Raw genomic sequence first — 27,827 nt, forward strand, 5'->3', positions numbered from 1 at the left:
GTTGCCCTGAGAAATGAATTGATAAAAATACAATAATGAATTTACAGCAATATAAAAATCTATTGCAAAGTTTAACCAGATGTGGATCCACGATTTTGAAAAAGGGGGATCCACTTTTCATAAGGAACCCCCCATAATCTGCCCCTGGGAACAACATGAATGTCCCTTTCTGTTCACTTCATCAAGAATTATTGACTGTTAAAAAAACTTTATGAAACTCGATTTGAAAGGGTAAAATATCCTTATGGGTAAGCTCATATCTATCTGTGCAAAAACTATGTGTAAAACCCCAATTTGAAGGTCAATTATGTAAATTACCAGTATATCAATTTAGACATGCTTATGACTAATGCTAATGACTTCCAAGTGACGTCACAAATGAAATTTATGTACTAAAATATGCAAGTAATATCATTTGTATTCATTATTAATAAATTACTTTATGTCTGTCATGCTTTTCTAAAATCCTTTACCTTTACCTTCATGCTTGGTTAAATCACTAGTATACAAAACTTATAAAAAATATTTGTCTACTACATTTGAATAAAGAACATGTTTTCTTTTAATCAAATCCTTCTAGTATTGTTATTTAAATTCATCATTTTAATTCACATAATTATAACACTAAAAACAAATTGGGAATGTTTTTTGTCTAATTCTTTTTTACAAACTTATACTATAAGGTGCATGTATCTCTCCTATTTTAAGATTAATTAGACAATGAATTCCCTGAGTATATAAAAGAGAAAACAATGTACAGAGGAGGACTGTAAAAATCAAATATACCCTAAACTTATATGAGGTACTAAAAATTTATATGAAATAGAAACTTGTTCTCATTATTGATGATACATTTGCTGCTAGGGGACTACATGGATTAGGAATTTTATAGAAGTCTATTACCACTATGGTAAGGTTCAAGAAATGCCCTGGTCATTTGTAGAAAGGAAAGAGTTCATTCTCTAACTTGAATTGCAATACTGTGGATTCATTATCATTTGTTGGATACTAATTTTCGTGGTATCGTGGGTACAGGTGAACCACGAATTCAAATGTTAAAGGAACAACATATTTTCAATAGGCTTTGTATACATTGCAATACCACGAAACCAAATATCCTCAAATATGTAATTTTTTTTCACAATCCCCCTCTGAACCAGTAAGCCAGTACATGGATAGAATGTTACAAGCATTATATACAAAAGGCCCTTAAAAATAAAATGTTTAGACTTTATTTCTTCTTTTGTGGTTTTGGAAGAATGTCCATGTATTTACATATAATGGATAGCATAACTTCATCTGCACCTCCTCCTATAGATAACAAACGAAAATCTCTGAAACAAAAACAAAAAAAATTATGGTATATAGTATATTCAACTAATATGTTAAACATGAGAAGTATCAATATGTGACTGCTAATATCTCTATACCTTTGTAATTTTGTTTGTGAGAATAAAGATATGTATCATCATATTCCTATCAAGATCATAAACGAATATTTCAAAACCTTTTTTTACAGGGAAATGTTTATAAATTATTGTTTGACATCTGAACATTTCTTTGTGTGCTGGTATTTTTCAATATTACAATGTCCTGCCATTTTTCAATATCACAAGGACCATAACTCCTGAATGGTGAAAGTAAATATCGTCAATATCAAACTTCACCTCCATTTTGTCATTAGTAACAAAATATTGAAATTTGAAAAGCTTTGGTGAAACAATTCATGAGTTACAGCATGGACACAACTGGAAACACCATTTTTCAATCTTTCAAGTTTAATTACTTCAGAAAAGTGGAAGTGAAAATCATCAATATCAAACTAGACTTCCAATTTTTCATCAGTAACAACATATTTAAATTTGAAATTCTTTGGTTGAATGGTTCATGAGTACATGCATGGACATTGTTTGGCAGCCGCCTGCCTCGATGATTGCCCACCTGCCCACCCACTGTACATCCCTTAATCAATTACCGATTTTGACTTTGTAAATCCAGTAAAAAAACTAGCAAAATTACTGAATTTAAGGTAAATGCAATTAGTTGTAACAGCTACAAATGGGTCAAAAGTGACGCTTACACACAAACTAAACAAGATTGAAGTTAACTGTAAACTTCACATTTGTATTTATACAATGTCATGTTTTTTTTTATTACTATCAAGTATATAATAACCAAGTGATAAAATGTTTAAAATCTTACCTGTATAATCTACTGACTAATACTTCATTTGTAAAGCCCATTCCTCCCCAGAACTGTAGACAGTTATCTGTAGTCTGACGACTTAATCTACCAGCCTTTAGCTTACACATTGATGCCAACATTGTAACATCATGTCCTTGTATATACTGACCTAAGATCAAAGTTTTAAAATTATTAAAAATCTGGCACTAATTATATCAAGCATTTCACTTCAGTTAGTATTATTCAAAACTCGTAGAAGACAATAAATGATAAAAAATTGAAATTTGAAATTCATACTTTCAAGCTACTATATAAATAACACATAGCTTAGAGGTTGATAGAATAGATTGGTACCCAGAGAAAACATTGTTTACCACAGGGAAGCCAAGGTTCACAATGCCTTTTCAAGGGATACCAACCTACTCTATCTACCTCTCAAATTATAAACATGATAAAGGTATTGCAGATCATCATGAATATATTAGTGCACAAGCATTGGTAAAAAACATTGCATCATATAAAAGTGACAAGTAGTACTTGTCAGTGCATTGCCTTTACCAGATGAACGACTCATCTGTTTTGGTCACATAACTGTGATTTGTTGTTTAATAAATCATGTTCAACAATTAGTAGCCATATATATGAATAACATAAACAAAACTTTAAAAAGGATGGTGAAAACAAGAGGGAAATTTTCATGTTTAAAAAAAACCAGAGCTTTTTCCCTTAATAACATACTTTCTATCAAGTTTTTACTATCAATGAAAATGACTTACCGGTACTCAATTATTTTTTAATCTTTACTGCTAGAAAGAAGGATTAAAATGTCATTAATAATTTCAGATGTCTATATAATTATAATACTGCTTGCTAGTAGAGTAGTAGCTTATAACTACAATTAGCTTACCTACAGCTCTGTACAACATGGACCTCAGACTTTCAACTTCTGTAGCAAGCTCTGCTAGTGTGAAGTGAACAACTTGATTGTCTAAAATAGACTGACCAAAGGCTTTTCTATCTCTTGCATAGTCTGCAGTTAGTTTGATTAGAGTATCCAAAGGAACTAAAGCTGAAATTTAATTAGCAAGAGTTGCATTATAAAATGGTTAGGTTACATTATGAATGCAATAAAATTTGTGCAGGTAAGTTACAGTAATAAATTGACATATATCAATACTTATAACCAATGCAAACTTAGTCAGAAGCCTCTAATTCAGTGGTTGATGTTTGTTGCTAAGTTATTATATATTTGTTTTTTTCGTTCATTATTTTGTACAAAAACTAAGGCCTAAAATTTTTCATTTGTATTGTTTAACATTTGTTATTTTGCGGCCTTTTATAGCTGACTATATGGTATGGGCTTTACTCATTGCTGAAAGCTGTATTGTGACCTATAGTTGTTAATTTCTGTGTCATTTGGTCTCCTGTGAAGACTTGTCTCATTGTTTGCTTTCAAGATAAATTGTAAGGATAAAAATCATATTTTTAACTAGATGTGTCAAAGCAACACGAATGGCACCGTCTCCAAAAATTGAAAATCTGCAATTTCAATAACACATGTGGACACAAACATGATGGATGTCTCACAAAAATCAGCTCAAAATCTGGAGGCGTATAAAAAAAATTCCATATAACATTGTATAACTGGAATTTTCAACAATTTTCAAATTTGTAAACCCTTAATTTTGGCAAAAAACCGCAGAGTGGAACTAATAAAATTGAGAATGGAAATGGGAACTTACACTTGATCTGTAACTCATTAAAGTTAACTCACATACCAAAAATCAGCCCAATATCTAAAGGCGTTTAGCAATAAAAATCTGTATAACTGTGATTTTCAACAATTTATCAAAGTCTAAGGCCCGTAATTTCGGCAAAAATTAACGGAGCGGAACCAAATTTAAACTTGATCTGTAACTTATCATGGTCAACTGACATACCAAAAATCAGCCCAATATCAGTAGGCATTTAGACAAAAAAATCTGTATAACTGTGATTATCAACAATTTATCAAAGCCTGTAATTTCAGCAAAAACTAGCGGAGCAGAACAAAACTTAAACTTAATCTGAAACTCATCATGGTTAACTTGCATACCAAAAATCAGCCCAATATCTGAAGGCGTTTAGAAAAAAAGTCTGTATAATTATTTGTTGTGGAATGACGGACAAGGGTAAAACAATATGACACCAACAACTTTGTTGTGGGGTAAAAAAAAGTCGTCAATCAAAAGAAATCAAAATTTTGATGTAACTATGTCATGGATGTATATGTTTTGTACAAGATGTAAGTTTGTACAAATTGTAATTTGTACAGGGTTTTTGTACAAGTTATAAGTTTTTTTGACAACTACCTTCTTGCAACAGTTAATAAAAATGTATTTTTTAAAATGAATCAGTTTAACCCTTTACCCCCAATCCCGCCTGTAGGCGTGATGGCGACAACCATTCTTTGATGGCCTGTATGACCCTCCATACCTTTTTTGAACTGCCATGAGAGCAGGGACTTCAACCAAGCAGTTCATGGTCCATAACCTCTTCTCAGACGTCTGTTTATGAAAATATGGCACTTTGAAAGCCGTTTAAGAGTTCAAAATCGGAAAAACGTGAAAAGTAGCCAAAATCAGGTGGGGGTGGGCATCTTTTGATGGCCACTACGTAACTGGTAGTCATTGTAGGTATAAACTATTATCGTAAATTCATGCATAGGTGGTATAGGAACACAAAGAGGTATCATATGGCCAATAGGAAACTAGTCTGTAAAATCTAGGTCACCATTTTGTCAAAAATCCGTAAAAACAGACATTTAGGCAGACCTGACTTAACAATATTAATTCGCCAGCAAGACACTTAAGTCCCATAAACTCCCAGTTAGCATGAATGGACTGCTGTATCTATAGGGGAAGACTTGAATGACAAAGAAACAAAGTCTAGTCAATGTTCACCTCTCAAGGTCGTTTTAAAATCGGAAAATAGATGGAAAATGACCATTTTTCAGTGGGGGTGGGTTCAAACCCACGAGAAAATCTTCCATCTCCCGACCCACCCCCGACCCATTCCATCCGCCCCCAAATCTCAATATATAGTTTAATAGATGAGCATCAGTTACTGCATCAAGAGTCTGCTAATTTGCATATAATTTGCATATGATTGCAAATTTTCGAAAACGCCTTATTTTCCAGAACCCTTAGGGGCGAATGAGTTAATGTCTTAAATTCAAATCTAAACTTCAACTTAACATTTAGTGCCATTCTCATTGTCCACAAACTGTAAATGATGATAGGTGAATGGTTTTAATTATGTTTTTATTTTTCTGCTTAGGTATACTGAAATTATATCCATAAAAAGTCTTGTATGTTCTTAGAATGTTTTTTATATCAATGCTAAGTATTAGAATGTATCATGTAGTTATGGAAAAATTACAGAAATAGTCAAACAAAAGACTGTGCTTGCATCATCCATTTATGTTAAGCGGGTCATAAAACTCTAATAACTTGTACAAAAAATCTATACAAATTATAATATGTACAACATTACAACTTGTACACAACATATACTTTAACCAGGTGCTCCGCAGGGCGCAGCTTTATACGACCGCAGAGGTCGAACCCTGAACAGTTGGGGCAAGTATGGACAAAACATTCAAGCGTGATACAGCTCTGAATTTGGATTGTGATCAAATTTTTGACATTACATGGGTTTTTTTTACACAAAACAAATGTCAAGATTTTACAAATCAATTAAAGATTTCTTCTTCAAACTTTTTAAATCTAAAATTAAATAGTTGACACAGCATAGGTTTCTGACACAGAATGAATGTGGTCTAATGAACTTAAAAGTTTTTTTTTGCCTTTGAGCAATTCACTATGCTGTTGAATATTAATCCTCTCAAAAAAATGTTTGAAGAAATTTTCTTTTTATTTATGAAATCTGAAATGATAAAAATTTAACCCCCCCCCTTTTTTTTCACATCCCCGTTTCCCTTTCTCCAAAACTGATATCAATTCAAATTTCTAATGGAGTTTGCAACAATAACTACTCTTTTAAATACATCATAAAATATTAAAATGTAAAATAAAGTGCTTGTTATCACTGAATGGTAAAGATTGGTTGGTAGTAAAAGTGAATATACATTGTTTATTGTATAAAACAATAAAAAAAACTTCATCAGCAACATTTTATAATGGCAAATTTCCAATGAAGTTATTTACATAAAGTTATTGGCAAATAAAAATAGAAAATGACATCATAGTCATGTCTGGCAAATGTCCAACATACATTATCTAAAAACATTTTAGATAAGATAAGGAAACTAGAGGGTCCAAGGACCCTGTGTCGCTCACCTGATATTTTTATTTACAATTGTTGCATGATAAATGCAACTGTTGTACTTTTGTTTAGTTTCAGAGATATAATACTAAAGAGTGCATTTGAAACCTATGTTTTATTTCAGCCATGTGGGCAGGCAGGGTCATCATACACAGTGGTCCCTGGATATCCTAGTGGTGATTTAAACCAAGTTTGTTTAAATCCGACAGTTGTTCAGGGGAGAATTTTTGTAAAATTTATCTAACAAGAAATGCAAAGTAATGAGAAAGTTGTGAAGTAGTTTTGTTGTTGCGCAACCCCCCCCGCCTTTGCCAAAAAAAACAAAAAGGTAATAAAAAATTATCATATATGGGCAATCTATCCTATAAATGATTTCTGCAAAATTCAGTTGATTGTGCAACGGTTGTATAGCCAGCTGAGGTCGTTAAAAACTCTCTTTCTTTTGTTGTTGCAGATAGATCTTGACCTGATAAACAATTTTACCACATGTCAGATTTGCTCTAAATGCTTTGGTTTTTGAGTGATAAGCCAAAACTGCATTTTACCCCTATGTTCTATTTTTAGCCATGGCGGCCATCTTGGTTGGTTGGCCGGGTCACCGGACACAATTTTTAAACTAGATACCCTAATAATGATTTTGGCCATGTTTGGTTAAATCTGGTCCAGTAGTTTCAGAGGAGAAGATTTTTGTAAAAGATAACTAAGATCTACGAAAAATGGTTAAAAATTGACTATAAAGGGCAATAACTCCTAAAGGGGTCAACAGATCATTTTGGTCATGTTGACTTATTTGTAGATCATACTTAACTGAACATTTTTGCTGTTTACAGTTTATCTCTATCTATAATAATATTCAAGATAACAACCAAAAACAGCAAAATTTCCTTAAAATTACCAATTCAGGGGCAGCAACCTATCAACGAGTTGTCCGATACATCTCAAAATTTCAGGGCAGATAGATCTTGACCTGATACACAATTTTACTACATGTCAGATTTGCTCTATATGCTTCGGTTTTTGAGTTATAAGCCAAAAACTGCATTTTACCCCTATGTTCTATTTTTAGCCATGGCAGCCATCTTGGTTGGTTGGCCGGATCACCGGACACAATTTTTAAACTAGATACCCGAATGATGATTGTGGCCAAGTTTGGTTTAATTTGGCCCAGTAGTTTCAGAGGAGAAGATTTTTGTAAAAGATAATTAAGATTTACGAAAAATGGTTAAAAATTGACTATAAAGGGCAATAACTTCTAAAGGGGTCAACAGACCATTTTGGTCATGTTGACTTATTTGTAGATCTTACTTTGCTGAACATTTTTGCTGTTTACAGTTTATCTATATCTATAATAATATTCAAGATAATAACCAAAAACAGCAAAATTTTCTCAAAATTACCAATTCAGGGGCAGCAACCTATAAACGGGTTGTTCGATTCATCTGAAAATTTCAGGGCAGATAGATCTTGACCTGATAAACAATTTTACCCCATGTCAGATTTGCTCTAAATGCTTTGGTTTTTGAGTTATAAGCCAAAAACTGCATTTTACCCCTATGTTCTATTTTTAGCCATGGCGGCCATCTTGGTTGGTTGGCCGTGTCACCGGACACAATTTTTAAACTAGATACCCTAATAATGATTTTGGCCATGTTTGGTTAAATTTGGCCCAGCAGTTTCAGAGGAGAAGATTTTTGTAAAAGTTAACGACGACGGACGCAGGACGCCGGACGCCGGACGCCAAGTGATGAGAAAAGCTCACTTGGCCCTTCGGGCCAGGTGAGCTAAAAAAGCTTCATCAGCAACATTTTATATTGGCAAATTTCCAATGAAGTTATTTACATAAAGTTATTGGCAAATAAAAATAGAAAATGACATCATAGTCATGTCTGGCAAATTTCCAACATATATTATCAACTACTATTCTATACAAAGAAAGATAACTCCAATTGAAAATTAATTGCTATTGCACAATATTGTGCAATTAGATATTTCTTGCTATTGTACAATACTGTGCAATTGAAAATTTCTTGCTATTGCACAATACTTGATATGGAATCCTGATTTGGACCAACTTGAAAACTGGGCCCATAATCAAAAATCAAAGTACATATTTAGATAAAGCATATCAAATAAGCCCAAGAATTTAATTTTTGTTAAAATCAAACTTAGTTTAATTTTGGACCCTTTGGACCTTAATGTAGACCAATTTGAAAACTGGACCAAAAATTAAGAATCTACATACACAGTTAGATTTGGCATATCAAAGAACCCATTTATTCAATTTTTGATGAAATCAAACAAAGTTTAATTTTGGACCCCCATTTGGACCAACTTGAAAACTAGGCCAATAATTAAAAATCTAAGGACATTTTAAAATTCAGCATATCAAAGAACCCCAAGGATTCAATTTTTGTTAAAATCAAACTAAGTTTAATTTTGGACCCTTTGGAACTTAATGTAGACCAATTTGAAAACGGGACCAAAAATTAAGAATCTACATACATAGTTAGATTCGGCATATCAAAGAACCCCAATTATTCAATTTTTGATGAAATCACACAAAGTTCAATTTTGGACCCTTTGGGCCCCTTATTCCTAAACTGTTAGGACCAATACTCCCAAAATCAAACCCAACCTTCCTTTTATGGTCATAAACCTTGTATTTAAATTTCATAGATTTCTATTTACTTATACTAAAGTTATGGTGCAAAAACCAAAAATAATGCTTATTTGGGCCCCTTTTTGGCCCCTAATTCATAAACTGTTGTGACCTCAACTCCAAAAATCAATCCCAACCTTCCTTTTGTGGTCATAAACCTTGTGTTAAAATTTCATTGATTTCTATTTACTTATACTAAAGTTATTGTGCGAAAACCAAGAATAATGCTTATTTGGGCCCTTTTTTGGCCCTTAATTCCTAAACTGTTGGAACCAAAACTCCCAAAATCAATCCCAACCTTCCTTTTGTGGTCATAAACCTTGTGTCAAAATTTCATAGATTTCTATTCACTTAAACTAAAGTTATAGTGCGAAAACCAAGAAAATGCATATTTGGGCCCTTTTTGGCCCCTAATTCCTAAAATATTGGGACCAAAACTCCCAAAATCAATCCCAACCTTCCTTTTGTGGTCATAAACCTTGTGTTAAAATTTCATTGATTTCTATTCACTTTTACTAAAGTTAGAGTGCGAAAACTAAAAGTATTCGGACGACGACGATGACGACGCCGCCGCCGCCGCCGCCGCCGACGACGACGACGCCAACGTGATAGCAATATATGACGAAAAATTTTTCAAATTTTGCGGTCGTATAAAAAAAGCATATTGATGAAAAGAACAGGCTAATCAATCTATTTCAGGACCACTTATAAACAATCAGTTTGTTTCAAAATGATATTATCTAATCTGAAGATGGAAGCAAAGAGCTCTTGTAAACTGCTATTTGTACTATAAATTTCAGGGAAGCAGAAAATTTGAGACCAATATGGGAGTTACAAAATTTTATATCAGACCTCAATGTTAAGGAGATTGGCACCACACAACCATTGTCAATTTGCTAAATAGACATACCAGCAGCAGTTGCAAAAATTCTCTCTTCTTGAAATTGTAACATCTGATATGTAAAACCCATCCCTTCATCTCCAATAATATGACTTGCTGGAACTCGAACATCTTCAAAGAATATCTGTGCTGTGTCTGAACTTCTCATTCCCAATTTGTCTATCGTTTTTGCAATAGTTATGCCTTCAATGTAAAATAATTATCTTTTATAAGAAAATATGAATAAAGAACAGTTCAAATGAAAGAAGGTAACAAATATAAACTACAAAAAGAATACAACAAATAAGTGTATGTCTCTGAGATATATATGTAGGACTCGGAACGGCAATGGTACTTCGAACTGCGATGATCAAGCTGAAGTGCAATGGTCCACGCTGAAGTGCGACGGTGACATTGTGACGTTAACTTGTTGATATCTACGCTGAAGTGTGATGGTGGTTGAGCTGTAGTGCAATGGTCTTCCTGTCACATTGAGTCAAAAGCAAAATGTACATGAGCTGTTAAAATGAAATCACATAATTAAGATTTGAAAAAAAGTAGCTGCTAGCTTGGCATTTGGAAGATCTTTAAATTTCTGTTCAAGTCAAACCAAAGACTTTAAATTTTGATTTTTTTAATGTAATTTTAAATTTGCCAATTCTGCCATTAGCATGCAGTATTATAGAGTCAGATATAGGGTGTTCAAAGGCGAAATGAAAACAAATATTCAGCGTGTATATCTATATGATAAACTAAGCAGGGTTCATTTCAGTATATCAAATGTGATGATAAAACTTAGAAATTGATCAAAACAATTATTTCTATTTATTATTTTAGGAAGTACACGTAGGGAGCAGTCATGTAAATTTCGGCCTACTATGATGCAGACAATTAACACTATAACTGCAATAAAATAAGACTAGCGCCACAATGTTCTTACAAATCAGTATTTATCTCGGGATTAAACAACCGCATTAACTTGATTAACAAAAACATTGCTAATACTCTCAACTATTATTTTTTCTTTTAAATTGTCCACATAAAATCCTGTGAAGCTTACTTAAAGATAAATCAATAAATCAATATAACTATTTTAAATTATATCAGTATACTTTATTTCAGTGCAATAAGTTTACGGCATAATTCCAAAAATTGTATAGTCCATTTTCTGACCAAGTTCATCAAGTTTCACTTGCCTGTTTCAGCCTAAGTGCTCTTTCTAATTTGCTGCCTGAATGGTTAAAAATATTCTGTTCGGGACTTGAATCGTTCGTTTTTGTTATCGATCGTTTTTTTTCTCCTTCATACTCTTCGAGCATGAAACCTTCATCTACAAAACCTCCGACTTACAAATCAATACTGTATTTAAACGTTATATTGGAAAACGTCACAATACTTGAACATCATGCAAAACCATCACACTTCAGAGAAAGGACCATCATACTTAGGCGTGGACCATTGCACTTCAGCGTGACCATCGTACTTTCGCGTCTCCATCGCACCTCAAAGTCTTACATATATACCACTTTATAAAGCATAAAACCATTATATGTAGTCAGAAAAATAATGTTAGTGTTCATGTTTCAATGTTTAGCAAAATATTGTCCTATCAAATATTGTTCCGGAAGACTTTGACCTTATATCATGACATCTCGTCCCATTTTGATTCCATTAGAAATTTTTCCATATACAGACAATATTTCATAAATGGACAGTATGAAATTTTGTTTGGTTAAAGAGAGGTAATCAAAACTCAAAATAAATTTTGTATATTGAGACAATATATCATAGATGGATAGTCCTGAAATTTGTCTCAAAAAAAACTCTCATGAAAGGGAGGTAATAAACATTATTTGATATTTTGGATAATAAGATCATTTAGGTGTTTTATTTGAATAATATCAACAAATAAACCTGTATAATTAATTTATGCAGCAATTTATGGTTATAAACATCCTTTTTATGAAATATTCCATAAATGCTCACAATTTCATGGCCTCCTATATCTGTGGCAAGATATAATTTAAATGACAAGAAAAAAAAACATAGACAGAATTTCACAGTGAAATATTGTCCAAAAGGAGGTGACAAAAATTTCATGGACAGATTTTGTAATGAAATATTGTCCTGGACAGTATTTCATTAAGAAATAGTGTCTGCAGGCAATATTTGATATGAAATTATGTCCAATGGACCACATTTCATGGCAGACATAATTTATGTTATATCAGTGCTGTGTGTTATATGACATTACAATGGTTACTTAGCCAACGCCTTATTAGTATCTGATGTCAGACTTAAGTATCTGGAGCTACAATAGTCTCCTAAAATCCAGAAAATCAAATCTCCTACCAACTTAATTGCCAGTTTCATTCTTCTTTTTTTCAGATAATTTTTGTTGTCTGAGGTTGTTATCTCATATTTGATTCCTGTATCTCCTCCTTCCATTCATATTCTATTTTCATGAGAAAATCTACATAACTTTTCTTGTTCGACCCCACTTAAATTAATACAGTAAACATTTAGACAAATCTTAGTTCACCTGGTAAATTCATTGGTAAACAAATCAGAGACTTATTTTGATGAGGTTTGCCTTCTGATGTATTAGCTAGTAGACACATCCAGTCTGCTTGTGTTCCATTTGTTGTCCACATTTTACCACCATTTATAATAAGATCACCATCCTTCTTCACAGCAGTTGTTTTAAGGCCTATTATTTGAAGAAATAATAATTTAGCTTTTTGTAGATGATTAGAGACTTTTTTTATACATTTCTATGATGCCTTATACAAAGTAGAATCAAAGTAAATATAGGAATACTGCCTTCCAGGAATCTTGTTCACAAATCAATACATAACTCTGCTAATAATTCATCCATCCACTTAATAAAATAAAGACCACCAGCTTCTAAAACTTACTTTAATTAAACCTCAACTTGTGTCATTTTTGTTTTAATTTGCTGGTGCTTTAAAAAGTAAAGAAATCAGAAGCAATTAAGTCTATGCAATTTCAGGTAAAAATGTATAAACTTATATTTTGAATTTGAACTACATTCTGTTCAACCTATTTTGGCTTTTTTAAAACTAAAATATTTTGTTTTAGACAAGAAATTTATATGATCATATGTGAGACTATTCAGATTTCAGCATCTTGTAATTTTGTTCTCTGAACTGGAAAAACAAATTAACATTAATGTTTTCTTGAGTTTTCAAATTCATTTTAATGTATGCTACAGATTTGATTTTTCCAGTCTAATTTATAACAATAAGTTATCTTAATCAACTTTACAGCAACTTTTAATGAGACCTTTTTGTCTATATGATTATAAATGCCTAGATTTACAATGGATTGTTATTTCTGTGTATCACTGTATATCCAATCCACCTTTATTATTTTCCAATTATCTGATATTGATCTGATTACCCTTTTCTATTTTCTATAAAAATGTCCAAACCTAAAATATCATATCCTTATTACTTTACAATCCTAACAAACCTTGGCAAAATTAAACTTACTTGCTACATCTGATCCTGAGCTAACTTCACTAACTCCAAGACATGCAACTAAATCACCACTAATAGAGGGTGCAAGATATTCTTTCTTTAATTTATCACTTCCAAATCTGTAATGGATATAAATTTTGTATTTTATCTTCAATCAACATTGCTTTAAATCCACTTGAAATATACAACATGTGCAATGTGCTTTTGATAAATGTACCAGGAACGGTCTTTTTTTTATTTTGAAAAGCAAATACTCATATATAAAATCCATTAAAAATGTTAAATAAATTTGAACAGTGGCGATTATAAACATGCCTCAACTACCATGTAAGGCTAGCATAAAAGGATTTCAAGAAGTCAGCAATGCATTTTTTGAGATGTTTTTTTCAAACTGATATTGATAATAAAATTTAATATCAACCATTTCTCTTCATACACAACAATATGTACCTCATCACTTTCTTTTTATACTCATAAATTTATGAATGTTACAGCTAATTTCCTACTGCTTGTAGAGTAAAACTTTGGTAGGCTTGCTTGCTCTGTTTGTATAATGGTTTATGCAAGCTTCATAATTAACATTGACATCTTTAAACAATATATATAGGCATAATTAAACTATATATTATATTTGAATTTGGTTGGACCTTATTCCAAATACAATTGTACATTATACAAACAAAGCAAGCAAGCTAACCAAAGCCTTGTTTTACATGCATTAGGATATTAGCTGTAACTAGTTCATATTTTTTGTCTTGACATGTGATCTCTGTCTTTTATATACCAGGATATGCATTGAAGAATAGTGAATGTTAGTCAATAAATATTATTAGTGTTTTATAAGTAATTTTACCACAAAACTGCAAAAGTGACAACATGATTAATAACCTACTCACCTAGCCAAAGCAGGAGTTGCCATATCACTTTGAACACCTATGGCCATGGGTAAAGCCCCACAGTTGATGGTACCTAATTCTTCTGCCATAGCACAGCTGTAAGAATAATCCAAACCCAGACCTCCATATTCTTAAAAATATATTATAAAGCAACTATATGGACACTTGAAACTGTTATGCATAATAACAAGTTGTGTCTTAAATATATTAGTTTGTCTGCAGTCAATGTATAGTTTATCAGAAATGCAGTTAATTAATTTTAAAATGATTTTTTTGACAGGTTTAAGAGAATGTATTGCTTTTACACACTCAAAAGACACCTTAATGAAGACTTTCACTGTCTATACATGTATGTGCTCATATTGCAAGTTTTACATGTATAAAGTATTTCAGACCTTTTTTTTTCAATCAGTACTTAAAAGTTTATCTTATTGAAATCTTATAGAGATACATTGCTCCTTGTTCACTTACAATCTTCAAAGTAAACACTAAAGGCTTCCTCATGCCTATTTAATTGATATTCATGTAAAATCATTTAAAAATCAAAATAATTCTATTGAATCTTTTGATGGCAATACTAAGTAGCTTATCATCATATGAAAAAAATTTAATTCATGCTAGTATTTTATATACCACAGATCATTTGAACACAGAACCTCTCCATATTATGCTTGAACTGTTGACAATGAATTATTGTGTTTTCTTTCTTCAGTAAAATTGGTCATCCATTTGGAATTGGGAGTTTGGAATTACACTGGAACTTATCATTTTAAAAAAATGTATGTCCTGTTCTATAATTATCTTGTACTTCATGGTAGCCCTTGCATGAAGGATGTCATAAATTACATCTATGGGCAGGTCCAACCAAAATGTACTGCTAACTTAGACATTAAAATGCTGTTAATGCACATTGTGGCAAGATTTATACACATATATATATATCTAGTTAGTCATACCTGTTGGTTTTGATACACCTAAAATACCAGCATTTCCAAGTGTCTTGAAGACTTTGTGTGCTGGAAAAATTCCCTCAGCTTCCCATTCATCTACATAAGGATTGATGTCTTTATCAATAATCTGAAGGAAAAATATAGAATATAAAATTGTTCATTTTAAAATATTTGAATCACTGAGGAAACTGCTTTCACTAATTATATTACAGGTGTGGTTGATTTCCACCCTACATGGTGTGAGTGGTAATAGAAAGTGCACCATCAAGTAGATTTTGTTTTTGTTGATATGTCTTGTCAGTTAAGTTAAGCCATTTCAATTGATATTTTATAGTGAATGTGTCTTTAGTTCTAAGCTGTAATGTTGTACACTACTATTTTAAGTTAGGATGAAGGTAATTCACTAGGAGCCTGTTAAAACGTTTAAACCCATTAGCATGATCATCATGATAAGTGACATGCAAGTATTAATAACTCAATGCATTTGTTTGCACATCTTCTAATTGAAGAACCTGATGTTCAGGGGTTGTCGTTTGTTGATGTGGTTCATAATTGTGTTTCTTGTTTTTCATATAGATGATAGATGGTTTTTCAGTTTGAATTGTTTTACACTTGTATGACTAGATAGGGACCCTTATATATATAGCTAAGCTGCTTGCTGCGATGTGAACCATGCAAGGCTTTGTATTGAAGGCTGTACTTTATTTGATCTATAATTGTTTACTTTAAAACATTGTGACTTGGATGGAGAGTTGTCTCATTGGCACTCTTACACCAAATCTTCTCATTTATTTCTATACTGTTAAAACTGCTTTAATAAGGTATCCGATCGTTCCGGCCCCAAACTGATGGGCCCCAAGTCGATCCGGCCCAAAGTCGATCCGGCCCCAAGTCGATCCGGCCCCATAATAAAAAATGAATAAACTATATTCACTTTATATATTTGTCACAAATTTGAACAGTATAAACGGAATTTGCAAAAAAGTGTCGATGATAGACGACAACAGATATATAAGTGAAGTATTGGAGTACCAGTTAAAGAACTATTTTAAATCGATACGAAACTGAGTGTTATTGTGTCTGTGTGTATAGCAGTTCAAGAAATATTTTAAAATGTGAAGATATTTTCCATGTTGACTTTGAATGTCATGGCGATTTTTTTTTATTTACTTCTCACACAGAGTAGCTATAAATAAATATTTACAGTCCAATGAAACCGTTCAAATTTAACTCATCATAATGTCTTGTTTAACCAAATCATTAGTCTATAATTGGTTTGTTAATTCAACAATTGCCTGATGATTGTGAACTAAGGTAATGCCACTGGTAATCACTTAATTCAATCAAAGCCTGATTAATTAAAGGTACGTAATCAACAAGGTCTTTAAAGTTTGATCTTTTGTTTGGTTTCCGCCCAATAGTGTCCCATATATGCTCGATATGGTTCAAATCCGGGCGACGATCCGGCCAAGGAAAATGAACCGAATTCCAATGGAACAATGCATCTTCCTCCACAATGCTAATTTCCAACTTTAGCGAGATCTGCACTACATTGGATACGGAAAACTGTGTGTCTGTTCGTAAGCAAAGGTCTCCGAAATGGTCTTATCGCACGATAACCAGTAGCGATGAGTCGCTCTCGAACAGTTCTTGTTAAAAGGCTCCTGTATGCCCACCACTCTCTTTTTAGGATTGTATTGTATGCAATGGGTTTCCTTCTGACCAACCTTCATTATGCTTGATTTTCCCTAGCAAATGGTTTAGGGGGTCTTCTTTATCTCGGAAGGTCTTTAACATCGTTTAGTGCCTGATTTTTATTCTCAAAACGACTTATAGTGGAATGGTGATGACCAACAATATGTGTAGTTGTTACAGTGACATCTCTGCTTCTCTCATGCTGATAATCTGCCATCTTGCTGCAGTTTAGAGTTGTCGAGAACCCATTACAAGGTGTCAATTACATAACTTTAAAAACTTGGTTATTTAAAGTGTTGAAAACAATGAGGATAAAAACATCTGTTTTGCTGTTTACGGGTACAGTAGCTGCATGTGCAGATAAAAACTTATCTAGTCGATATTTATTTATTAAACTCAGGTGATACTTAAATAATGTTTAAGTTGTTCTATTTTACCAAATTATATCACAAAAAAATAAAAAGTGTTTTTTTAATTTCAATTTTAATTTGGTGTTGCAATACTTTTTTCCATGTGTATAGTTGTTTTATACTCATCTAAAGAAAATATTTTTCAAAGGCCTTTTTTTATTTTTTTTTAACGTACACCTTTTACATTATAATAACCAGATGCTCCGCAGGGTGCAGCTTTATACGACCGCAGAGGTTGAACCCTGAACGGTTGGGGCAAGTATGGACACAACATTCAAGCTGGATTCAGCTCTAAATTTGGATTGTGATTAAATAGTTGACACAGCATAGGTTTCTGACACAGAATGAATGTGGTCTAATGAACTTGAAATATTTTTTGCCTTTGAGCAATTCACTATGCTGTTGAATATTAATCCTCTCAAAAAAATGTTTGAAGAAATTTTCTTTTTATTTATGAAATCTGAAATGAGAAAAATTTAACCCCCCACCCCCATTTGTTTTCACATCCCCCTTTCCCTTTTTCCAAAACTGATCTCAATTCAAATTTCTAATGGAGTTTGCAACAATAACTACTCATTTGAAAACATCATAAAATATTAAAATGTAAAATAAAGTGCTTGTTATCACTGAATGGTAAAGATTGTTTTAATTTATCAGTTGGTAGAAAAAGTGAATATACATTGTATATTGTATAAAACAATGATTTAAGTTGATTCAAATACTATTCTGGACAAAGAAAGATAACTCCAATTGAAATATTAATTATATATCTGTATTGTATAAAACAAAGATTTAAGTTGATTCAACTACTATTCTGGACAAAGAAAGATAACTCCAATTGAAATTGCAATTAGATATTTCTTGCTATTGCGCAATACTGAGTAATTGAAAATATTTGCTATTGCACAATACTGTGCAATTGAAGATTTCTTGCTATTGCGCAATACTGTGCAATTGAAAATTTCTTGCTATTGCACAATACTGTGCAATTGAAGATTTCTTGCTATTGGTGAATACTGTGCAATTGAAAATTTCTTGCTATTGCACAAAACTAAATATAATAATTTTGGATCCTGATTTGAACCAACTTGAAAACTGGGCCCATAATCAAAAATCTAAGTACATGTTTAGATTCAGCATATCAAAAAATCCTAAGAATTCAATTTTTGTTAAAATCAAACTTAGTTTAATTTTGGACCCTTTGGACTTTAATGTAGACCAATTTGATAACGGGACCAAAAATTAAGAATCTACATACACAGTTAGATTTGGCATATCAAAAAACCCCAATTATTCAATTTTTGATGAAATCATACAAAGTTTAATTTTGGACCCCGATTTGGACCAACTTGAAAACTGGGCCAATAATTAAAAATCTGAGTACATTTTTAGATTCAGCATATCAAAGAACCCCAAGGATTCAATTTTTGTTAAAATCAAACTAAGTTTAATTTTGGACCCTTTGGACCTTAATGTAGACCAATTTGAAAACGGGACCAAAAATTAAGAATCTACATACACAGTTAGATTCGGCATATAAAAGAACCCCAATTATTCAATTTTTGATGAAATCAAACAAAGTTCAATTTTGGACCCTTTGGGCCCCTTATTCCTAAACTGTTGGGACCCAAACTCCCAAAATCAAACCCAACCTTCCCTTTATGGTCATAAACCTTGTGTTTAAATTTCATAGATTTCTATTTACTTATACTAAAGTTATTGTGCGAAAACCAAGAATAATGCTTATTTGTGCCCTTTTTTGGCCCCTAATTCCTAAACTGTAGGAACCAAAACTCCCAAAATCAATCCCAACCTTCCTTGTGTGGTCATAAACCTTGTGTCAAAATTTCATAGATTTCTATTCACTTAAACTAAAGTTATAGTGCGAAAAACCAAGAAAATGCTTATTTGGGCCCTTTTTGGCCCCTAATTCCTAAAATGTTGGGACCAAAACTCCCAAAATCAATCCCAACCTTCCTTTTGTGGTCATAAACCTTGTGTTAAAATTTCATTGATTTCTATTCACTTTTACTAAAGTTAGAGTGCAAAAACTAAAAGTATTCGGACGACGACGACGCCGGACGATGATGCCAACGTGACAGCAATATACGACGAAAAATTAAAATTTTTGCGGTCGTATAAAAATCATAAACATTAATGAATTACAATTAATGTATATCTTTATTTTTATTCCTTATAAATATTTTTTTTATTGGGGGCCGGATCGACTTTACATATGGGCCGGATTGACGTGGGGCCAGATGGACGTGGGACGGATCGACTTGGGCCGGATCGACGTGGGGCCGGATCGACCCGAAAGCTTTTAATAATAAGTGATACATTGATTCACAAATTCTGCATGACAACATGCACTGAATAATGCAGTATAAATATTTTGAAAGTTCTGTTATATCATGAAAGTATTTTAATTGCATTGGAAACATTGTAATTTATTTCTGAGCATTTTTGTGTTTATATAAATGTAAACAACTTCACTGGGGTAAAGCTGATGACCGTAACTGCATTCACGGTCATCTCAAGATGTCGGATGAAAAATTAGGTCAGTTTCTGTATTGTCTGTTTAAGTGTTTCTATATCATTTTCTTTACAAATCATACATTGAAACGATGTAAATTTATAAAAGAATCACTCGAAAATCACTAATTACTTCCGAGAAATGTGCATGAAACGGGAAATTCGATTTGAAAAAATCGTTAAGATGACCGTAAATCATAATCAAAATATTTTCAAGATGACCGTAACATAAAACAAGGATGACCGTGATTGGTAAAAAGATGACCGTAACTTGTAAAGGATGGCCGTAATTTGTAAAGACTGACTGTAATTTATATACCTAGACGACCGTAACTTTTATAGGATGACCATCAATTCTAAGAAATATCCGTATTGTATTCAAAGCTTTTTTGTTGAGTTTGTCGATCTCAATAGGGGCACGGTAAGCGGATATAAATATGTTTCATAAATTTCTTTTTTTAAACTATAATATAATTGGCCACATTTAGGATTTATAACAATGATAGTAAATTGCATGTTTCTCGTAAACAATGAAATATTTATTGATATCGACGTTAAAATTTTAACACTAATTGACAGCGATACGACGAAAATTTGAAGAAACATGAATGTGTCCCTAGTACACGGATGCCTCATCTACACTATCATTTTCTATGTTTAGTGGACTATGAAAATGGGATAAAACTGTAATTTGGCATTAGAATTAAAAAGATCATACTATAGGGAAAATGTGTACTAAGTTTCAATTTTATTTAACTTGAAGCTGGACAAACAAACAGACGAACGGACGAACGTACGCACAGACCAGAAAAACATAATGCCAATAAATGGAGCATTAAAAACATTAATAATACATACGAATATTTGGTAATCGAGCCCATGTGTATGGTTCCAGAGGAAGCAGATTAACATCTTAATTTGTCTTGGTATATGCAGGCGGAAACTTTTTTGAAATAGAACAAAAGAATCGAAGCTCTGTGTGTATCGAGAAAGCGATAAATATTAACTGCAATGTTTGATATAGTAACAAAATTCTAAAAAGTTAATAGAAACAAATAAAACGACTATTTTCTTATTTCAAAAACACCATTTGCATAAGTTTTCAATGTATCTATTACATAGTAATGCAAAACAATAAGATATCAAGTCGACGACATGGTTCTTATCGGGGCCTTTTATAGCTGACTATGCGGTATGGGCTTTGCTCATTGTTGAAGGCCTTACGGTTACCTATAATTGTCAATGTTTGTGTCATTTTGGTCTTTTCTGGATAGTTGTCTCATTGGCAATAATACCACATCTTCTTTTTTATATATAGTATCTATAAGTTGGATGTAGAAAATGCATAACCTCCGATTTTTTTTATCACGGACGGAGAACATATCAATATTATAGTTCAGGAATTTTCGTGTCTGCCCTTCCATTATGTGAATCAAGAAAAAATTCCCCAAAACAGGTAACGATTGTATCGAAAAGAGAAAAATCGAGTGCACCTTTTTATGTTAGGGCATGTTTGGGTGTATATTTTGTCTTTAAAACGTACAAAGCAAGAGTATTTTATATAGCATCTCGCTTCAGATTCTATCATTATTATATATCAAAGCTACAGGTTGACTTTATAACGTAAAAAAATGACAGTACGACAAGATGAAATATATGGGTCAAGTGAGATACTTATCTAATGAATCACAAAAACAGAGTAGGTGTGTTCGAATAGCTATTTTTTTCTAAAAGTACTTGACGACAGTCTTTTAATTTGGATGATGAAAATGGATATCTTCGAAAAAATATGATTTTCCTGTGTGTGATAACTAGGGTTTATAATCTTCAACCACTAAAATTGTTTAGTCTGCCCTTCCACGAAATATTTAATTAGAATTTTTTTAAATGCCTAAGAATTTTCAAAAATTCCATCTGACATCCGAACATCTAAAGAAAATATTTTTCAAAGGCCTTTTTTTATTTTTTTTTAACGTACACCTTTTACATTATAATAACCAGATGCTCCGCAGGGTGCAGCTTTATACGACCGCAGAGGTTGAACCCTGAACGGTTGGGGCAAGTATGGACACAACATTCAAGCTGGATTCAGCTCTAAATTTGGATTGTGATTAAATAGTTGACACAGCATAGGTTTCTGACACAGAATGAATGTGGTCTAATGAACTTGAAATATTTTTTGCCTTTGAGCAATTCACTATGCTGTTGAATATTAATCCTCTCAAAAAAATGTTTGAAGAAATTTTCTTTTTATTTATGAAATCTGAAATGAGAAAAATTTAACCCCCCACCCCCATTTGTTTTCACATCCCCCTTTCCCTTTTTCCAAAACTGATCTCAATTAAAATTTCTAATGGAGTTTGCAACAATAACTACTCATTTGAAAACATCATAAAATATTAAAATGTAAAATAAAGTGCTTGTTATCACTGAATGGTAAAGATTGTTTTAATTTATCAGTTGGTAGAAAAAGTGAATATACATTGTATATTGTATAAAACAATGATTTAAGTTGATTCAAATACTATTCTGGACAAAGAAAGATAACTCCAATTGAAATATTAATTATATATCTGTATTGTATAAAACAAAGATTTAAGTTGATTCAACTACTATTCTGGACAAAGAAAGATAACTCCAATTGAAATTGCAATTAGATATTTCTTGCTATTGCGCAATACTGAGTAATTGAAAATATTTGCTATTGCACAATACTGTGCAATTGAAGATTTCTTGCTATTGCGCAATACTGTGCAATTGAAAATTTCTTGCTATTGCACAATACTGTGCAATTGAAGATTTCTTGCTATTGGTGAATACTGTGCAATTGAAAATTTCTTGCTATTGCACAAAACTAAATATAATAATTTTGGATCCTGATTTGAACCAACTTGAAAACTGGGCCCATAATCAAAAATCTAAGTACATGTTTAGATTCAGCATATCAAAAAATCCTAAGAATTCAATTTTTGTTAAAATCAAACTTAGTTTAATTTTGGACCCTTTGGACTTTAATGTAGACCAATTTGATAACGGGACCAAAAATTAAGAATCTACATACACAGTTAGATTTGGCATATCAAAAAACCCCAATTATTCAATTTTTGATGAAATCATACAAAGTTTAATTTTGGACCCCGATTTGGACCAACTTGAAAACTGGGCCAATAATTAAAAATCTGAGTACATTTTTAGATTCAGCATATCAAAGAACCCCAAGGATTCAATTTTTGTTAAAATCAAACTAAGTTTAATTTTGGACCCTTTGGACCTTAATGTAGACCAATTTGAAAACGGGACCAAAAATTAAGAATCTACATACACAGTTAGATTCGGCATATAAAAGAACCCCAATTATTCAATTTTTGATGAAATCAAACAAAGTTCAATTTTGGACCCTTTGGGCCCCTTATTCCTAAACTGTTGGGACCCAAACTCCCAAAATCAAACCCAACCTTCCCTTTATGGTCATAAACCTTGTGTTTAAATTTCATAGATTTCTATTTACTTATACTAAAGTTATTGTGCGAAAACCAAGAATAATGCTTATTTGTGCCCTTTTTTGGCCCCTAATTCCTAAACTGTAGGAACCAAAACTCCCAAAATCAATCCCAACCTTCCTTGTGTGGTCATAAACCTTGTGTCAAAATTTCATAGATTTCTATTCACTTAAACTAAAGTTATAGTGCGAAAAACCAAGAAAATGCTTATTTGGGCCCTTTTTGGCCCCTAATTCCTAAAATGTTGGGACCAAAACTCCCAAAATCAATCCCAACCTTCCTTTTGTGGTCATAAACCTTGTGTTAAAATTTCATTGATTTCTATTCACTTTTACTAAAGTTAGAGTGCAAAAACTAAAAGTATTCGGACGACGACGACGCCGGACGATGATGCCAACGTGACAGCAATATACGACGAAAAATTAAAATTTTTGCGGTCGTATAAAAATCATAAACATTAATGAATTACAATTAATGTATATCTTTATTTTTATTCCTTATAAATATTTTTTTTATTGGGGGCCGGATCGACTTTACATATGGGCCGGATTGACGTGGGGCCAGATGGACGTGGGACGGATCGACTTGGGCCGGATCGACGTGGGGCCGGATCGACCCGAAAGCTTTTAATAATAAGTGATACATTGATTCACAAATTCTGCATGACAACATGCACTGAATAATGCAGTATAAATATTTTGAAAGTTCTGTTATATCATGAAAGTATTTTAATTGCATTGGAAACATTGTAATTTATTTCTGAGCATTTTTGTGTTTATATAAATGTAAACAACTTCACTGGGGTAAAGCTGATGACCGTAACTGCATTCACGGTCATCTCAAGATGTCGGATGAAAAATTAGGTCAGTTTCTGTATTGTCTGTTTAAGTGTTTCTATATCATTTTCTTTACAAATCATACATTGAAACGATGTAAATTTATAAAAGAATCACTCGAAAATCACTAATTACTACCGAGAAATGTGCATGAAACGGGAAATTCGATTTGAAAAAATCATTAAGATGACCGTAAATCATAATCAAAATATTTTCAAGATGACCGTAGCATAAAACAAGGATGACCGTGATTGGTAAAAAGATGACCGTAACTTGTAAAGGATGGCCGTAATTTGTAAAGACTGACTGTAATTTATATACCTAGACGACCGTAACTTTTATAGGATGACCATCAATTCTAAGAAATATCCGTATTGTATTCAAAGCTTTTTTGTTGAGTTTGTCGATCTCAATAGGGGCACGGTTAGCGGATATACGTGTAAATATGTTTCATAAATTTCTTTTTTTAAACTATAATATAATTGGCCACATTTAGGATTTATAACAATGATAGTAAATTGCATGTTTCTCGTAAACAATGAAATATTTATTGATATCGACGTTAAAATTTTAACACTAATTGACAGCGATACGACGAAAATTTGAAGAAACATGAATGTGTCCCTAGTACACGGATGCCTCATCTACACTATCATTTTCTATGTTTAGTGGACTATGAAAATGGGATAAAACTGTAATTTGGCATTAGAATTAAAAAGATCATACTATAGGGAAAATGTGTACTAAGTTTCAATTTTATTTAACTTGAAGCTGGACAAACAAACAGACGAACGGACGAACGTACGCACAGACCAGAAAAACATAATGCCAATAAATGGAGCATTAAAAACATTAATAATACATACGAATATTTGGTAATCGAGCCCATGTGTATGGTTCCAGAGGAAGCAGATTAACATCTTAATTTCATGAATTTGTCTTGGTATATGCAGGCGGAAACTTTTTTGAAATAGAACAAAAGAATCGAAGCTCTGTGTGTATCGAGAAAGCGATAAATATTAACTGCAATGTTTGATATAGTAACAAAATTCTAAAAAGTTAATAGAAACAAATAAAACGACTATTTTCTTATTTCAAAAACACCATTTGCATAAGTTTTCAATGTATCTATTACATAGTAATGCAAAACAATAAGATATCAAGTCGACGACATGGTTCTTATCGGGGCCTTTTATAGCTGACTATGCGGTATGGGCTTTGCTCATTGTTGAAGGCCTTACGGTTACCTATAATTGTCAATGTTTGTGTCATTTTGGTCTTTTCTGGATAGTTGTCTCATTGGCAATAATACCACATCTTCTTTTTTATATATAGTATCTATAAGTTGGATGTAGAAAATGCATAACCTCCGATTTTTTTTATCACGGACGGAGAACATATCAATATTATAGTTCAGGAATTTTCGTGTCTGCCCTTCCATTATGTGAATCAAGAAAAAATTCCCCAAAACAGGTAACGATTGTATCGAAAAGAGAAAAATCGAGTGCACCTTTTTATGTTAGGGCATGTTTGGGTGTATATTTTGTCTTTAAAACGTACAAAGCAAGAGTATTTTATATAGCATCTCGCTTCAGATTCTATCATTATTATATATCAAAGCTACAGGTTGACTTTATAACGTAAAAAAATGACAGTACGACAAGATGAAATATATGGGTCAAGTGAGATACTTATCTAATGAATCACAAAAACAGAGTAGGTGTGTTCGAATAGCTATTTTTTTCTAAAAGTACTTGACGACAGTCTTTTAATTTGGATGATGAAAATGGATATCTTCGAAAAAATATGATTTTCCTGTGTGTGATAACTAGGGTTTATAATCTTCAACCACTAAAATTGTTTAGTCTGCCCTTCCACGAAATATTTAATTAGAATTTTTTTAAATGCCTAAGAATTTTCAAAAATTCCATCTGACATCCGAACAGACAATATTTTTAAGTTGAATCAATGCAGACAAGATCATTAACTAATGCTCATTAGCTAGTAGATACATTTGTCTTTTAAAATATAACTGACATATAACGATCGATCGTAATGGTGCTATGTGGATAAATTTATCAGTTTTCAAGAGCAAATTGGCAGAGCGTCATTCCTACAATGGCTTCCATTTCTACGATTGTGAGCATGAACTGGCGTAATGGGGAGATAATTTTGATTAAGTAGAATCCTGACTGTATGAATAACATTTCTGTATACATTGTATATACAAATTGACAACGTTCCGCCTTGTGATACGCTTTTCGTACAATACTATTTCAAGGATCTACTTTGCTGGAGCTCACCTTCACTAGTTTATTCGAATGATATTTTCAAAATATTTCTGTTATTTTATTTGCACGACAAAATGAAAGACGATATAATATCAATGGGTGTACATGCATTTTTTTTTTGGCATTTTTAAAAATGTGTATTTATTATATGTCATTAAAAGGAATCCCAGAAACAAAAAAAAAATCTTATGTCGAGCAGTTGAACTGTGCACCGCATTTTTTTCATTATGCTTGTAAGGTGTCATTTTATCGCGCTTTTGTAGCATGTTTTCCCTTCCTGTTCATTTGCATGTCTTTTGGCAAATTCATTTTAAAAATTAAACACTCTACCGTAAAAAAAAGATACATATGGTAATCTTTGCATTTGAAGCACGTCTTATTTTCTTCTACCTATAGGATAAAACTCTCATATTAATATGTGTATACCAACACGATTAATCATTTGATACAAAAAGATAGTTATATAAATACGGATATTTCTTAGAATTGAGGGTCATCCTTTAAAAGTTACGGTCATCATTTACAAATTACGGTCATCTTAAAAGCAGTTACGGTCAGCCTTGTTATGAATCGCTGATTCCGTTACGGTCATCTCGATTGTGATTTACGGTCATCTTGGCGATTTTTTCAAATCGAATTTCCCGTTTCATGCACATTTCTCAGAAGTAATTAGTGATTTCCGAGTGATTCTTTTATAAATTTACATCGTTTCAATGTATGATTTGTAAAGAAAATGATACAGAAACACTTGAACAGACAATACAGAAACTGACCTAATTTTTCATCCGACATCTTGGGATGACCGTGAATGCAGTTACGGTCATCAGCTTTACCCCAGTGAACTTGTCTATATATGACCAAAGTCCAAATTTATTTTGAAGTCAGTTTCTGTTACCTTTCTTAACGTAGCTCGAAGTTCATCGTGTTCAGAAGTGTATATGTGCTCCTTATTATCAAAGCATCTGGGACTTGAGGCAAAATTTCTAGACGATGGGTTTAAGGCCAATCTTTGTCCAAGACCAGAACAAATCCGTCTGCACACATTGGCCATTTTTGTTTACATGTTTACATCGTCTGCACTAAATATTAGTGTATTCGTCATTTGAAGTAATTTCTATAATTAATAACATATGCGTTTTTCCTGCGAATTTACTGAATGTTG

The 27,827-nt window shown here is 32.4% G+C and overlaps 1 protein-coding gene across 1 annotated transcript; it reads right to left on the reverse strand.

Moving 5' to 3' along the window:
• Positions 1 to 27,770, reverse strand: LOC139512652 (probable acyl-CoA dehydrogenase 6). Its single transcript, XM_071300426.1, has 9 exons — positions 27,561 to 27,770; positions 15,405 to 15,525; positions 14,449 to 14,578; positions 13,565 to 13,671; positions 12,592 to 12,759; positions 10,080 to 10,253; positions 3,092 to 3,253; positions 2,203 to 2,353; positions 1 to 1,334 (listed from the first exon to the last, which is right to left on the reverse strand). The coding sequence occupies exons 1-9, from the start codon at positions 27,714 to 27,716 to the stop codon at positions 1,232 to 1,234; spliced, it is 1,272 nt and encodes a 423-aa protein (XP_071156527.1). The 5' UTR covers positions 27,717 to 27,770; the 3' UTR covers positions 1 to 1,231.
• Positions 27,771 to 27,827: the final 57 nt, after the last annotated feature.

This window comes from Mytilus edulis, chromosome 2, assembly GCF_963676685.1.
Source record: "Mytilus edulis chromosome 2, xbMytEdul2.2, whole genome shotgun sequence".
Taxonomy (NCBI): Eukaryota; Metazoa; Mollusca; class Bivalvia; order Mytilida; family Mytilidae; genus Mytilus; species Mytilus edulis.

Coding starts and splice junctions, on each gene's coding strand:
- LOC139512652 (XM_071300426.1), bottom strand. CDS start 27,716: ATGGCCAATGTGTGCAGACGGATTTGTTCTGGTCTTGGACAAAGATTG. Junction 15,526..27,560: donor TTCGAGCTACGTTAAGAAAG/GTAACAGAAACT, acceptor TTTTTCCTTCAG/ATTATTGATAAAGACATCAA. Junction 13,672..14,448: donor GCAACTCCTGCTTTGGCTAG/GTGAGTAGGTTA, acceptor TATCCATTACAG/ATTTGGAAGTGATAAATTAA.